The sequence below is a fragment of the Lampris incognitus genome, chromosome 3, assembly GCF_029633865.1.
Source record: "Lampris incognitus isolate fLamInc1 chromosome 3, fLamInc1.hap2, whole genome shotgun sequence".
Classification (NCBI taxonomy): domain Eukaryota; kingdom Metazoa; phylum Chordata; class Actinopteri; order Lampriformes; family Lampridae; genus Lampris; species Lampris incognitus.
In genome coordinates this window covers 29,586,031-29,602,181 of record NC_079213.1, presented here as the reverse complement: position 1 = coordinate 29,602,181, position 16,151 = coordinate 29,586,031, and the positions used below count along the sequence as shown (strand labels likewise).

At 45.5% G+C, this 16,151-nt stretch overlaps 1 protein-coding gene across 1 annotated transcript in view; it reads right to left on the bottom strand.

The window, feature by feature from the left end:
* LOC130109542 (ankyrin repeat and BTB/POZ domain-containing protein 3-A-like) overlaps positions 1–16,151 on the bottom strand; it is a 221,022-nt gene that overhangs the window by 52,169 nt on the left and 152,702 nt on the right. The window contains exon 2 of the mRNA XM_056276480.1: positions 3,404–3,553. Coding sequence (XP_056132455.1) covers positions 3,404–3,553 — 150 coding nt within the window. The remainder of the gene's footprint in view (positions 1–3,403; positions 3,554–16,151) is intronic.

Genomic DNA, 16,151 nt, shown 5'->3' with positions numbered 1-16,151 from the left:
GCAACCGTTTGTTGATATCAAGGGGATTTTCCATTAGTTTATTTGAGCACGTCACAGCCAGAAGCTGCTCGAGGATTTCCCTGAGGTCAGGATGAGGTCAGGATGAGGTCAGGGTGGAGGACTGTTTGGCCGTGTAATGAAGCGCTGCCTGGCTCTGAGTGAAAACCCTCATAAGTTTCTATCATGGCTGCTGCATTTTATTTCTGTCCTTTCTGCCTCCTTGTGATGTTCTTATCTAACAGCCCTTTAGGTATTAAATAGGCCTCTGATGGACTCTTAGCGAAATCGATTTACCCTTCAAACCAGCTCACGCTGATGAGGGACACGTACCATATACATCACATCAGCACAACACATCACATAACACAAGGAACGCGAGGACCCACATCGAGTGGAGGATAATGAGGACATAACAGAGGTGTTGAAGTACGAGGTTTTCCCCAGCCACACGTCTACCCTTGGCAGCATTCAACTGGCCGGCCCTGCAGGTTAGGAGGCCCAGCTGGACAAATGCGGGCCTGGGAGACAAACCCACGGTGTGTTCATCAGAAATCAAACACCAGCCAGGTTTTCTTTGGAACTGCTCCCCTCAACTCTGATGAGGACGTGTTTTATGCTCAGGAGCGACAGCTTTACAGCACCGAGCATAAAGTTTTCATTTCTACAAGCCTCGCACAAAATGATGCACTTTATCTTTTGTTGTACGGATGACTTGTGTACTGCAGTGGTCTAACTTTCTGCTCCCTAGGGAGCGTTGTTAGACCGCCAGGGAGATAAAACACACCATCAGTGTTTCTAACTTGGCCAATCTAATTCCTCCTGTATTTCATCCTCTGATTTCTCTACTGATCTTGTCGTAGTCAACTTTTCCTTCTCATTAATTCACTTTGCCATTATTGAAGTGAGGCTGCTCATTGATGTTCAACAATTATAACAAGCTTAGTATGCTGTCCATGAAAAAATAAAACCAAATGAGTTCTCTGTGGATACACACACACACACACACACACACACACACACACACACACACACACACACACACACACACACACACACACACACACACACACAAATATATATAGGGGCGTCCGGGTTGCGTAGCGGTCTATTCTGCTGCCTACCAGCACGGGGATCACCAGTTCGAATCCCCGTGTTATCTCCAGCTTGGTTGGGCGTCCCTCCAGACAAATTTGGCCATGTCTGCGGGTGGGAAGCCGGATGTGGGTATGTGCCTGGTCGCTGCACTAGCACCTCCTTTGTGGTCAGTGGGGGTACCTGTTCAGGGGGGAGGGGGAACTGGAGGGGAATAGCGTGATCCTCCCACGCGCTATGTCCCCCTGGTGAAACTCCTTACTGTCAGGTGAAAAGAAGCAGCTGGAGACTCTACATGTATCGGAGGAGGCATGTGGTAGTCTGCAGCCGTCCCTGGATCAGCAGAGGGGGTGCAGCAGCAACCGGGATGACTCGAAAGAGTGGGGTATTTGGCTGGATAATATTGGGGAGAAGGGAAAGGAATTCTCTGTGGATTTTATAAGAATGCATATGTGTGTGTGTGTGTGTGTGTGTACATAGTATATATATAAATTGTACAACCCCTACAGTAGTTGGGTGGAGTGAGGACAACATTGTACACCCTTTAATACACGTGGAGACACTACCGACTTCCCTCCACCTGTCAGCAGCAGGTTTCTCTGTGGTAATGTAGGATTGTGAAGGCTCACGTTATTTCCCCCACAGATAAAGCTGCCCCCCCACCTGCAGGTGGACTTGCAGGTGGTCATGAATTGCAATGGTGAGATACTATGTTACCCCAAACAACTGCCCACCCAGGAACATTGCCAATTATGCTCCCTACAATGCCCAGCCAAGCTGTAGGCATGCTGGGGCTCAAACCTATTAACATATTGGCCCGCTGTGCCACCCGAGCGCCCGCAGCCATGAATATATCATTGTCAGCTCCAACCAATATCAAGTAATTTGAAAGCAATGAGGCCAGAGACTTTTCGGTATCACTTTTCATCTAGAGCTGTTCTCCTAAAATGTATCAAGCTCTTGAAAGTGAAATGAATTCTTACAAGTGAGAATGTCAGCAGACTCCTTAATGAGGGGCTCTCCAATGTCTTTCATACAAGTGGATCATTCAGGCCTTGTTTGTCCCTTCTCTTATTTGTCCATCTGCCAAACATGATCTCTCAGACACCGCTAATTGGACTTGGACTAAACCTCTAAGGTATTCAAGTGTGTTGTGGCATTTTCAAAATTACATCGATTGGGCCAATAGGGGGCACCACATCAGCCGGTTATACTGCTGTATGTTACATGCGATAGTATCTATGACCCCTGCAGGTGGTATAGTGATAGAACATGAGGGAATGAGGTATCTCACCACTACATTTGGGCATCAAAAGTGAATAACAGCAACTGGGCTTGATGGAGACCACATTATTTGGGGGGACACATGTTCACTGTTGTTTTGATTCATAATACTAATGGCATAAATGGATTGGAATGTGAACTGTTTTACACACACACACATGCGCACACACACGCACACACACACACACACACACACACACACACACACACACACACACACACACACACACACACACACACACACACACACACACACACACACACACACACTTGACACAAAGTGACCTGGCCACAGTGCAGTGATGCATAGTGCTAATGTCTGGGGGGGACAAGATGATCTAATATGGTGTAGGGTGGGGAGGAGGGGGAGCTGGAGTTAAAGGTGGAGCCCATCCTTTCAAGATGATGTTAACAGCCTTTGAGGCAATGACCTTGGATTTAGACGTCCCCCTCATACCCCCCATCCCACCCCACAAGGCAGGGATCACAAACAGGTGTGAGGACAGCTGTAGGAGAATCATTCCTGGATGGAGTGTGTCATGGGGTGAGAACGAGAGAGCGAGAATGACAAAGGGATGGATGGCGGAAGGGAGTGGGAGAAGAAGAACAAGAGTGGGGTTGGCCACAGACCACCATGACAGCCCACTGGGACAGGGAGGATGGATTCTCCCACACCAATTGGACTTTTTTTTTTTAGGAGAATAGGGAAAACGGAAAAATGGAAAAATGTCCTTCAGAAGATTAATTCTAATGCACAGATGATATTTTTGTTATATTTAGTCACACTGCTTAAGCACTAAGGTCCATATTCTGCATATTTAGTACAAGATATTCATATGGTGTGTAACGACATAATTTACAGTAAGAAGAGCTGTAACAACTATGGCGATGACTAACAAGTGAGTAATGCATAGGTGTGAGAGAGGCTGTATTGAGTTTCTAATCCATGCGCGTGTGTGTGTGACTACTCGTCTATTGAAGGCCCACCGTGTGTGTGTGTGCATGCTGTTAGGAAATGCTCACTCACTCAGCTCAGCGATGCTGCCCACCCGGGTGGCCAGTAGAGATTGTTCCAGTGTTCGCAGCTCGGCCTGCGTGAAGCCAGGACCCTCACCGCCCCTCGTCGAGCGCTGCTGGTCGCAGTGCAGGTTCAGACTCTCCGGCAGGCTGAGTACACCTAGAGAGGACACACAACACAGGACATCGAGTTGAGTTATGGTTCATGGGTTAAGGCAGCCACAGTCACTGAGGGAAAGGGTAAGGCGAGTTGTTTTTCATTTGTAGAAATGTGATTTCAGTCATCTGCTCTCCATCACCATGTACTATAGGCACTTCATAACTTTTTGCTGATTTTCCATAAACTTGCTCTAAAATAAGTTCAATACAATTTACTATGTGAGTAAAGTCCTGTCTGAGTAGCGTGGCGGTCTATTCCATTGTCTACCAACGCGGGAATTGGCAGTTCGAATCCCCATGTTACCTCCGGCTTGGTCGGGCATCCCTACAGACACAGTAGTAGTAGTAACAGTAATAGCAGTGGTAGTAGCAGCAGCAGTAATAGTAGTAGTAGTAGTTTTAGTAACAATAGTAGTAGCAGCAGTAATAGTAATAGTAGTAGTACTACTAGTAGCAGTAGTAGCAGCAGCAGTAGTAGTAGTAGCAGCAGTAGTAGTAGTAATAGTAGCAGTAGTAGTAGTAATAGTAGTAGCAGTAGTAGTAGTAGTTTAAGGGCCATCGGTAGTATCTTGTTAAGACAGTGGCTATAACATCATAGGCTGAACACTGTACAAAATGGACAGCTGGATTGAATCACTGAAACTATGTCTGAAACGAGTATCATAAACCTCAACCATGAAATGTGTCCATTTCTTCTTTTACATGTATATACGCAAGTTAAGCCACAGAACATCCAGCCTTTACAAGCGGGAGCTGTAAAAGCGCCGATTAAGCCCAATGATTTATACTATCTCCTGGTTACTGCGACGCTCTGGATTAAAAGATTGACCTTCAAGAATAATCAGCACTGAGACAACTAGTATCCCTGTAACATGGCAGGGGGCACCTAACACTTGCCTCAAACTCGGTATCACAAAACGTTAGCTGGAGTGGATTAATCCGTTTTGGTGCCTGTTACTCCAGCCAGGCTTTGTTTGGCGGCTCAGAATGGCTAGTGACAGATGTGGTATTGAGTTTTTGCTACAAGTGAATAGAAAGCAACACCCTGGCGCGTGTTAATCCTATCGACGCAGCACAAGGGGAAAACGCTGTCCCTCAAGAACCGTTAATTACAACATGCAGGAACTTGGGGTAGTCCACATGATGTCAGCGTATACATCAATAATAGACAATGACACACACACGCACACACAATAGATCAGTCTAATGATGCTCAGATAAGTACCCAAAACCTTTTACGCTCCTCTATTAAATCAAGTGGGAGTTTGACCTTCCCTTGCTTCACATTGCACACACCCTGTCCTGTCCTCACAGCCCACAGTGTCCAGCCCAGGAATTCCACAATTCCCCAGCCACACTCCCTCTTCCTCCCACAGCCTTCCCTAAAAGACGGCTTTATTTACACTCCCAAATAACTTTGGGGGGATGGGAGGGGGGGGGGCCTCATTCTCATGCTGTCTGACCATTGACCAAAACTGACAAAGCTGTGGTATGGGTGTGGCTCGAATGAGATGGTTGGAAGGAAAAGGGGTTCTGTCTGTTAGTGAAATCAAAGGGTGGGTGGTTCTGGCTGAACTCTGCCTGCATAGCGTGTGCATGAGTGTGTGTGCATGCACGCAATATGTGCACGTGTCCCTCCTCTAAAAGTGAGGAGGTGGGGGGGGGACTAAATTGGTTCCATCAAGTCTAATAAATAGGTAATTGAGAGAGTTCTCCCTGGATTGAAACTAATGCCCATTTTTCTCAGCAGAAGGTCAGCGGTAGAGAGGATGGATGGACGGTTTTCAGAGCAGCCCGTGAATCTGCAGTGCGGGGTGGATTGCATCACCTCGGCGTGTCGAATGCTGCAAATATCGAGGGAGATGAGCCCCCCCCCCCCCAAAAAAAGTTTGATTCTGAAGCACATCAGTCAGTCCAAATTCTGAAGAAAAAAAAGACTTCAGATACTTTATAACAAGTCTTCAATCATCGTCCATCTCCTGTCCCCGTGTGAAGAGGCGGTATCCCGTTCATTTAGGCAAACAAAATAACCACATCAGCATTCATAAGCCCCCCCCCCGTGCTTACCCTGCTATAGTTTTGGGAAAACACATTTGAATATTTCATGATGAGTTAGGTAATCAAGGCTATACCCGCCTTATCCCTTTTGCCCCCCATCTTCCCCCGATTTCTCCCAAACTATACTCCTGGAGTACAAGGGAGCTCTTGGCTGCATTATTCATTTCATCAGATGAAGAAATATAAACAAGTTGGCAGCTCTCTCCCTTTCTCCCTCCACGTTATCTCTTCTGCACACTTGGCTTCTCCAGATAGGACAGAAAGTAAAAAAAAAAAAAAGTGAGCTTATTTGATCTTAGGAGATGTTAGCACGGCCCGCTGGAAACTAGAAAACGCAGAGGCGTATTTGGAACAAAGAGGAGCCGTCAAAGAGAAGTTACTGACACAAACATCTGATTAAGAGATGTGAAGCCGAATGAATGAGGCTTCCCAAAACGGGGAACAGGGGCATGTTTCTTTTGTCTTAACCACATATTTCTGTGACTACACATGTGTCACGTCTCATCCAGGATAAACCAAACCACCATCCCGGCACATTTTCTATTCTGGAGGGGTTTTCTGCACCATCGGTTGACAGAAGAAAGCAGAGAGAGGGTCAGGAGGACACGACCACTTTCAGCACGGTGCTGTGTACCTAAGGCCCCTGAGTCATTCCAACACAACTTATGGAAGTACTCATAAATAATGTACCGAGCATTGAGGACCACGCCTCTGTCGGACGATCTGGCGTGACTCGTGAGAGACAAGGTTCATAAAATGCACTCGAAGATACGCAGAAAAGGAAAGGCTCTCTCGCATCCGGGTGGCGTTGTGGTCTATTCTGTTGCCTACCAACACAGGATCTCTGGTTTGAATCCCCTTGTTACCTCCAGCTTGGTCGGGCGTCCCTACAGACACAACCGGCCGTGTCTGTTGGTGGGAAGCCGCATGTGGGTATGTGTCCTGGTCGCTGTACTAGCGCCTCCTCTGGTCGGTCATGGCACCTGTTCAGGGGGGAGGGGGAACTGGGGGGAATAGCGTGATCCTCCCATGCGCTACGCCCCCCTGGTGAAACTCCTCACGGTCAGGTGAAAAGCGGCTGGCAACTCCACATGTATCAGAGGAGGCATGTGGTAGTCTGTAGCCCTCCGCGGATCGGCAGAGGGGGTGGAGCAGCGACTGGGATGGTTCGGAAGAGTGGGGGTAATTAGCCGGGTACAATTGGGGAGAAAAAAGGGGGAAAAATCAACAAAAGAAAAAAGGAAGGGATTTCTTTCGTGTCATACAATGTAAGTATTTGCATGTCCACGGCCTGGAACGAATGCATTCACACGGCGAACATTAAAACCCTCCAAGCTTAAAACAAGAGAGCAAAGATGCCAATCTCTATTGCCACAGCAGAGAACATCACGGCCTAAATCTACTACATCGATGATGAGGACATTTTCCAACCAGTTGCTTTTATGATTACATGGCCTGATAGAGTTATCTGAGACGGATAAACATTTCCAAAATACTTGCCAACAATTTTTTCATGACTGATTTTGTTTTATAACTGTAGTGTGGGATATTAGAAGATGGACTCGCTGATGGTATCCACAGTGAAACCCCATACGCGGTTCTACAGCCACCTTTCGAACCTTGTCCAGATGGCCAGGTGCGGTGAGACATATGCCTACTGGTATGTTATTGCCCGTCCCACAGTGCACAGCGCCTAAACCACGACACCTGCTCTTAGGTTTAAGATCTCACTCAGCGGTGCCACCGTGGAGTGATCCCTGGGATGGACCTGGAGGAACCAGACAACACCGAGCTGACAAACACCTGTCATTATGCTCACGGTTCACTGGCTTTCAAAGGAGCCAAACATCCTTGTGACAACACTGACTTGGAGAAAGTAAAGATTTTAAAATTACATATTGCTAATTTTTTTTTAAAAGTGACGAGAAAACAAGTCCAGCTCGAAGAGGTGGTCTGCAAGTCAACTCAAGTGAAGCTTATATGTATACTAGATAGCCCTGAATCACAGCTACAGTCTCAGAGGTCTCTGCATTCACACACTATTGAGAAACAGGTGGACGGTCGATACAGCAGAGGACAATGGAGGGCATGCTTTATCCATGCACCCCCTATTCGGATAAGGAAAAACCCTGCTGAATCCAGACAGTCACAAAGTAGTTTCACTGCCACAGAGAAGGAAACCCAGTAGTAGCTGCTCCGGTGGCATCTGGACACTGCTTGGCATCCTCCTCATCATATTCTTCATATATCTTATAATTCCATTATAATTCTGTTATCCTCTTTCAATGTTGTATTCTGGAAATTGTGTACACACAACATCCACTGCACGTCTGTCCGTCTTGGGAGAGAGAGCCCTCCTCAGTTGCTCTCCCTGAGGTTTCTTCCTATTTTTTCTACGTGTTAAAAGTTTTATTTTGTTTTTAGGGAGTTGTTCCTCATCTGATACGAGGGTCTGAGGACAGGATGCTGTATTGCTATAAAGCCCACTGATGCAAATTTGTAATTTGTGATAATGGGCAATACAAATAAAATTGACTTGACTTGACTAGTACAGATATCGTAGCTGGCCAAAATGAATGGAGAGAGCTGTTAATACTCGGGAATGACAGCTAAACTTCAGTAAATTGAGCAAATTGAGTCTATAAACGACATCTGTGCAGTGAAATATAGAAGACCTCAAATGGGATTGGAAATTACCCCAAAAAATGTACAATATTCTTAATCAGTAAACGGCACGGCACGGTGGCCCGGTGGTTACGGTTGTCGCCTCACAGCAAGAAGGTCCTGGGTTCGAACCCCGGGGTTGTCCCACCTTAGGGGTCGTTCCAGGTCGTCCTCTGTGTGGAGTTTGCATGTTCTCCCTGTGTCTACGGTGGGTTTTCTCCAGGTGCTCCGGTTTCCCCCACCATCAAAAAGACATGCATGTTAGGGTTAATACTCCTGTCTGTGCCCCTGACCGAGGCATGGCAAGACGACCTGCAGTTGGTCCCTGGGTGCTGCACGGCGGCTGCCCAATGCTCCTAGCTACACAGCTAGGGATGGGTTAAATGCAGAGTGTAATTTCCCCATGGGGATCAATAAAGTATATCCAAAAAAAATCAGCGAGCCATAGTCTCCCTATATATACAGACAGGTGACAAATTACAGGACAAAAATGTCTTAATAAGGTGTTGGTCCACCACAAGCCTCCAGAACATCTTAAATGCTCCTTGTAATAGATTCTACAAGTATCTGAACTCCACAGGAGGAATGGACACCATTCTTCTAAAAGATATTCCCTCATTTGGTGTTTTCATGATGGTGGTGGAGAGCGCTGTCCAACACGCCAGTGCAAAATCTCCCATAGGTGTTCATTTAGGTTGAGACCTGGTGACTGTGAAGGCCATAGCATGTGATTTATATCCTCATCAAACCATTCAGGGACCCCTCGTGACCTGTGGATGGGGGCGGTGCCATCTTGGAAGAGACCCCTCCCATCAGGATAGATGTTTCATCATAGGATAAAGGTGATCACTCAGAATAACTTTGTATTGATCTGCAGTGACCCTTCTCTCTAAGGGGACAAGTGGACCCAAACCAAGCCAGGAAAATACCCCCCACAGCATAACAGAGCCCCCGAATCCCCTCACTGTAGGGGTCACACATCCAGGTTTTTCCTTTAATTTGTCAGCTATCTGTATATATGTGTGTGTGTGTGTGTGTGTGTGTGTGTGTGTATGTATGTATATATATATATATATATATATATATATATATATATATATATATATATATATATATATATATATGCCCTGTGATGGACTGGCGGCCTGTCCAGGGTATCTGCCTGCCTGCTGCCCAATGACTGCTGGGATAGGCTCCAGCATCCCGCAACCCTGAGTAGGATAAGCAGTTTGGACAATGGATGGATGGATATACTATATATACATATAAACTGCTGTTCTGTATAATCTTAACCCTTTTACTGATCCCACAATGTTATGACACTAGAAACTACTTTAACAGTTGGTTCATCGTGGTTATCTCATTTCTGTGGTATTTTCCAAACCGGTCAATGTTTTTCCCTTTGGGAGGTAACCCAAATCCCCTGGAGGAGTTGAATCTGTCCCAAGAAGCTAATAATAAACAGTAATTCCAGTTTTCATGAAACTGCACTGCAATCTCCAAATGATAATACTTGCACAGCGGTGCATTTTTGTTGTCTTGACAGGACATTGACATTTTGAAATCAGCCATCTCAGGTTGTTTCACGAAGAACCTGACTGATCATCTGAGTAGAAAAATGTGTATTGGGGTGTTAGTTTAATAAATGTCTTGTTCCCAGTTATAGGCCCAAGATGTAACACTTAAAGGAAAATTTCACCGACTTTCACGCTTATGTACATGCATTAATCGCAACGGTGGCATAGTGTATAGCATGGCCCGCTACAGCACACGGGCTTGCTTCCACCATTCGTCTATGTCAGTGGATGATGGAGGAACTACCAGGCTGACTGGCTGAGATGTTTGTTTGTCTAATTTCCACCACTGAGAAACTCTTGTGCAATGTATACTCACACATGCGGGCAATGTAGAAAAGCTCTGTGGGCAGGAGAGCATCGATTTCTATGTCAAAATGTAGCATTTATGGATTAAAAACATCAACTAGATCACCAGCATTTACTAGACCTGTGGATAATTATTAGCGAAATGTCCCTTTAAAACGGTACTGCCAAAATGCTGTAGTAGGCTTATGTAAGCATTTAATCACCTCCGATATTTAATTGTTGCTGCATGCGCTTGATTGATTTTCATACTACACTTTGAAGTTGACCTTGAGATCAACCTGCAAACAACAAATGTAACTTTTCATTAGTGGATGTATTCACCTAATATCACGATATTATTTTTATTTTTTTTGGAACTTCCCTTTACCCCCAATTGTACCTGGCCAATTACCCCACTCTTCCAAGCCATCTCGGTCGCTGCTCCACCCTCTCTGCTGATCCGGGGAGGGCTGCAGACTACCACATGCCTCCTCCGATACATGTGGAGTCACCAGCCGATTCTATTCACCTGACAGTGAGGAGTTTCGCCAGGGGGACATAGCGCGTGGGAGGATCACGCTATTGCCCCCTAGTTCCCCCTCCCGAACAGGCACTCCGACCGACCAGAGGAGGCGCTAGTGCAGCGACCAGGACACATACCCACATCCGGCTTCCCACCCGCAGACACGGTCACTTGTGTCTGTAGGGACGCCCGACCGAACCGGAGGTAACACGGGGATTTGAACCGGCAACCCCTCGTGTTGGTAGGCAACGGAACAGACCGCCACGCCACCTGGCACCCTCTATCACGATATTCTTGACCAAATACCTCAATATCAATATTTTGATGATATTGTAGAGATGACTACTGGTGGTCTCACAAAATATTTAGACAATGACAGTTGTGATAAATACTCATTATTAATGTGGATATGACGTCCAAACAGGTAGAGACAAATCATATAAAGCCTCGAACAGTCTAATAAGTTCAGAAAATTGCCTCTCTCTCTCTTTACTGTAAGGCAGTCTTTTAAACCAAGAAAAGACAACACTTACGTCACATCACTATATTATGATACCCAAAATCCCAGATGAGCTCTAGTCTTACATTAAGATGTCCATATAATATCCATATATCGCCCAGCCCTACAGTCACCTTTTCCCAAATTAGGGCATCATTATTCATAGTGTAAGTCAATGCACATGCACTGTAAATGCGTGTGCGTGCATGTGTGTGCGTTTGGGCATGTATGAGTGTATGCACACACACACACACACACATTTGTCTCCAAGCTAGTCTTAATTAACAGCTCATTATGGTTGCTCCCATCCGTCTTGCAGCAGAAGTGCTCCATTTGGACAAACAAAACAGCTTTTGTAATCGGAGAAACAGCGAGAGATGCCGGGTCTGTTTGTGGTCAAGCCTGTGGCACGATGGGATCCGCAATCAGTGCCACATATTTACATGATAGTGAGCCAACGCTTTCTGACCGCCTTCACCACTTACAGGAAAGAAAACACAATTTCCCACCAGCCAACTTCTGAACGACCTTCATCTCAATACAAGTCACTTCTATTCATTCAAAAAAATTGTTTTCATGAAACAACTGTCCACTTATTAATACGGCCTTATCAAAGATGCTCAGCGGCGGTGGGGATGATATAATAGCGCCTTAAGTCAACCCTCCTTCGTGTCTCTCGGTGTCTTTGTGTCTCTAAACTCCGGGTCATTTAAGTCAATCAAGAGTGATGCTTTTGCCTGGGAGGCTCATGTGACCCTCCGGCGCCGCCCTCAAACTCTTGCCGTGCACAGCTCCTCATTTTCTGCAGGAATGTCCAATCTATTTCTCAGTTGCAAGATGCTCTCTTTCTTGTCAGTGTGAAAACTCAGCCAGAATATTAACAGGTAGTAGCCATGGCAACAGGCAAGTGCTGCCTAACTCCTAAGTGACTGGCTGTTGTAGAGGAACACCAGAGAAATGCATTTTACTGTAAAACGCACACATACAGGAAACTCTACCTGCGAACAGCACATGGGAGTTTAACGCTCCCATGTGCACACTGATGACCACAAAAGCCTTTTGGAGAGGAAGATTATTCAGTTACATAATGGCTACACCTACACTAAAGGGACATTTATTTTCTCATCAATTATGGATGAGTATAGTCAGATTCAATTCAGAATAGCGGTGAAAATGGCAAACATAATGAACAGACTCCCCAAGAGCCAACTGGCGACCCGCAAATGTTAGCCACAGATCCACGACTCGGTTGTTTGTTGGAGCTGAAAGTTGAAAACAGGCGGAGTGGAGATATTGCTCTGAATGGACATATAGGTGTTGGTCAGGCTAGCTTTCAGTGGTGCTGCCGGTGCAGCACACCATGATGGATGAGTCCATCACAGAAAATTGCCAAGGGTGTCATGAGGAGCATTCCGTGAGGGTATCCTCAAAAGCATTACTTTCACTGGCTTTTAAAGAGGCGGACTTCGCACTAAGACTGTTCATTCTGCAGATGGCGGGCCAGACAGCAGAGATACGACACAATGGTAGTACCATTATCTGCTATGCCTGATGGGACAGCTTCCATACACAGCACGGCAGCGGGCCCTAATGGAAGAAGTCCCTGCACTCCGGCCCCTGAGTGGAGTTATTTAAAGAAGAACTCATCCATAACCAAAGGTGAACACAAATAAGTCACCCCACAGCCACATTTTTTTTGGACTAAATGTTGCACCCCAATACATATTCAATCTAGTCTTATCCAACCTTACCGACGATCAGAATGAATGATCCTCTACTTTTGGTTCAATGCTAAAAAAAACAAAAACAAAAAAAAAAACTGAAAAAATGATTCCCCCTCATAATCAGGAACCAGGAACAGTTTATTTGTCATTTCATCTTATGCACTACGTACACAAAAGAAACGAAATTCCATTTCCCCTAGCCCACAGCAGTGCAACACAAAAGACAAAAACACATATCCAAAAATCTCCAAAAACAGAGAGAGCAAAAAAAAAAACAAAAAAAAAACACCATCTAGCATTAGATTAATAATTCTAAAAATCAACAATAATTAATTAATAATAATTAATGATAGTAAAAACAATAAAATAATAAAAACACCATCTAGCATTAGAGTCACTGGTGTTCTCATAAATAAAATCCCAACAACCACATTTATGTGGCCATGTAAAATGTGTACAGGTGTGGTTTCTCAGGCTGATTTGACTGTATGGGCTCCTCCACTATGGCGTAAAGAGCTTGTATGACGACTTTTCACTTCAATTAAAACTCCCTACTTCCTCATACCCTCTCTGCATGAATGACGGCTTGCCGGGTATTTTTTTCATTTGCATTTCACTGCAGTCTTTTTCTAAATACAAGTCTATAAGTCTCCTAGAGGAGCTCCAGATCTCGAGGATTGCCATTTCTCTCTCCGCCGGCTGAAAGTTTCCCCGTAAACGCTTTTTACTTTACATACGAATTAGGAACTGTTACCACCGTCACAGAAGTACACCGGTGGATTTTGAGACGTGCAATAGCGAAAAAAATCTCGAGAAGACGATTCTTGGTGTGTTGACTGCTGGTCACAATAAAGAATAAACTGGCCCATTTACAAGTCAGTTGATAAGTACCAGGGCTATCTGCCATTGTACACTGTGTGGAACGCAGCAAGACCCATTTTTGTGTGCGAAGCTAATGGCTTCACATGGCGCCCAGCAGCTTTTTTTTGCCTCCGTGGCCAGATAATGTTCAACCACATGTAGACCAAGGTCTCCATTTCCATGACAACCACACAGAAGCTGTTCTTCCAGAAAATTGTAAGACTCTCCTGTCCATCTCAGCAGCTCTGGGCAAAAAAAAGAAAAAAAGACACAACAGAACATGGTCTGTCATAGTGAAGACAGGCAGATTACAGATTCTGTAGGAGATCGTTTACGAGGGAATTCATGTGAAAGACCTCGGCATGAGAGGTTATCTTACCACGGTATCAGCTCAATGGCGTATCATCATCTTGTTTCCTATAGGATGTCCAGTCTCCTTTTTCAGATAACTGTTATAATGGCAGGATGATGATGATGGATTACACTTATATAACGCTTTATCTAGACACCCAAAGTGCTTGCATGCAGCACATGCATGCAAAATACATGCAGCAAAAGGCCCGAGCAGAATTCGAACCCAGGCCGCCGTGGTAAGGACAGCCTTAGGAAAAAACCCTGGCCTGTGTGGAAGTGTATTTTCTTACTTTAAATCATATCAACAACTGTGTTATTTACTTATATAATCATGCATACTTGATTTGGCCAATTATACATGCATTGATTATATCATTAGATCGTATAGACTCAGGCCTGTTTATGTTCAACCGGTATGTCAATATGGGTTCAAGCTCCACCATAATACTGAGTTAAGTTAGGTTTTGCTCTAAAATGTGCCCTGACAGGCCTCAGATGTTATGTGGATGACATGGTCAGCAAATGAACCAGTTTGATGAAGACTGGCGTACCAGACTGGCAGCATTTTTTTGTTGTTGTTTGTTTTGATTTTGATATATTGATCCCCGGAGGGAAATTCTTCTCTGCATTTAACTCATCCCAGCTGTGCGGCTAGGAGCAGTGCGCAGCCGCCGTGCAGCACCCGGGGACCAACTCCAGCTCGTCTTGCCATGCCTCCATCAAGAGCACAGACAGGAGTATTAACCCTAACATGCATGACTTTTTTGATGGTGGGGGAAACCGGAGCACCCGGAGAAAACTCACTGCAGACACGGGGAGAACATGCAAACTCCACACAGGGGACGACCTGGGATCACCCCCAAGGTTGGACAACCCTGGGGTTCGAACCCAGGACCTTCTTGCTGTGAAGCGACAGCGCTAACCACTGTGCCCCCGTGCCACAATATGTCAGTGCTGGAGATGCTTGTCCTTGGAGAAAAAGCTGTAGAGCTGTATAAAACAAGACTAGGTTAACACCTAGTATAGTGACTACATTGAGAAAGCGGCTGTTTTTACACGACTACATTTAAAAACCAGCTGTTCTGACATCGGTTCCATTAACAGTGGCTGTACTGGACAGCAGTTTCAGTTTTCACACCCTGATTATTTATACCGTTAAATAGCACCAATTTATTTTTTTAAAGGAAATAATTACCTGGCTACAATCACTGCTGCCACGGTCACTGGAAAGTCTGGGTGTGACATGCCTTATAAATGCCCCTCAGTTCCCAACTGTCTGAGGGCGCCAATTTTTCACTCTTTTTTTGACTGACTTTTGTTTGAGTTTGATGACGCAAAGCACAATCTACTTGGAGCTGGTGTACTTGGTGACAGCCTTGGTGCCCTCAGACACAGTGTACTTGGCCAGCTCACCAGAGAGCAGCAGGCGGGCGGCGGTCTGGATCTCCCTGGAGGTGATGGTGGAGCGTCTGTTGTAATGCGCCAGACGAGAAGCCTCACCAGCGATGTGCTCAAAGACGTCGTTGACGAAGGAATTCATGATGACCGTAGCCTTGGAGGAAATACCAGTGTCAGGGTGGACCTGCTTCAGGACCTTGTACACGTAGATGGCATAGCTGTCCTTCCTGAACCTTCTGTGCTTCTTGCCACCTTTTACCGCGGTCTTGGTCACAGATTTCTTGGAGCCTTTCGGCCTTGGCTGGATCAGGCACAGTGATTGCAAGATGGCTGAGGACAACGGTCAAAATCATCAATCAAAAAGGCATGCATGTTAGGGTTAACACTCCTGTCTGTGCCCCTGACCAATGCATGGCAAGACGAACTGGAGTTGGTCCCCGGGTGCTGCACGGCGGCTGCCCACTGCCCCTAGCTACACAGCTAGGATGGGTTAAATGCAGAGAAAGAATTTCCCCACGGGGATCATTAAAGTATGTATCAAATAATATTAATAATAATAATAATAATAATAACAGCATGTGGCTATTAGCGCTGGTGTTTGTGAATTGGACTTTTTGCCACAATGAGGCATTTCTATAGTATCCACGAGCAGCAAT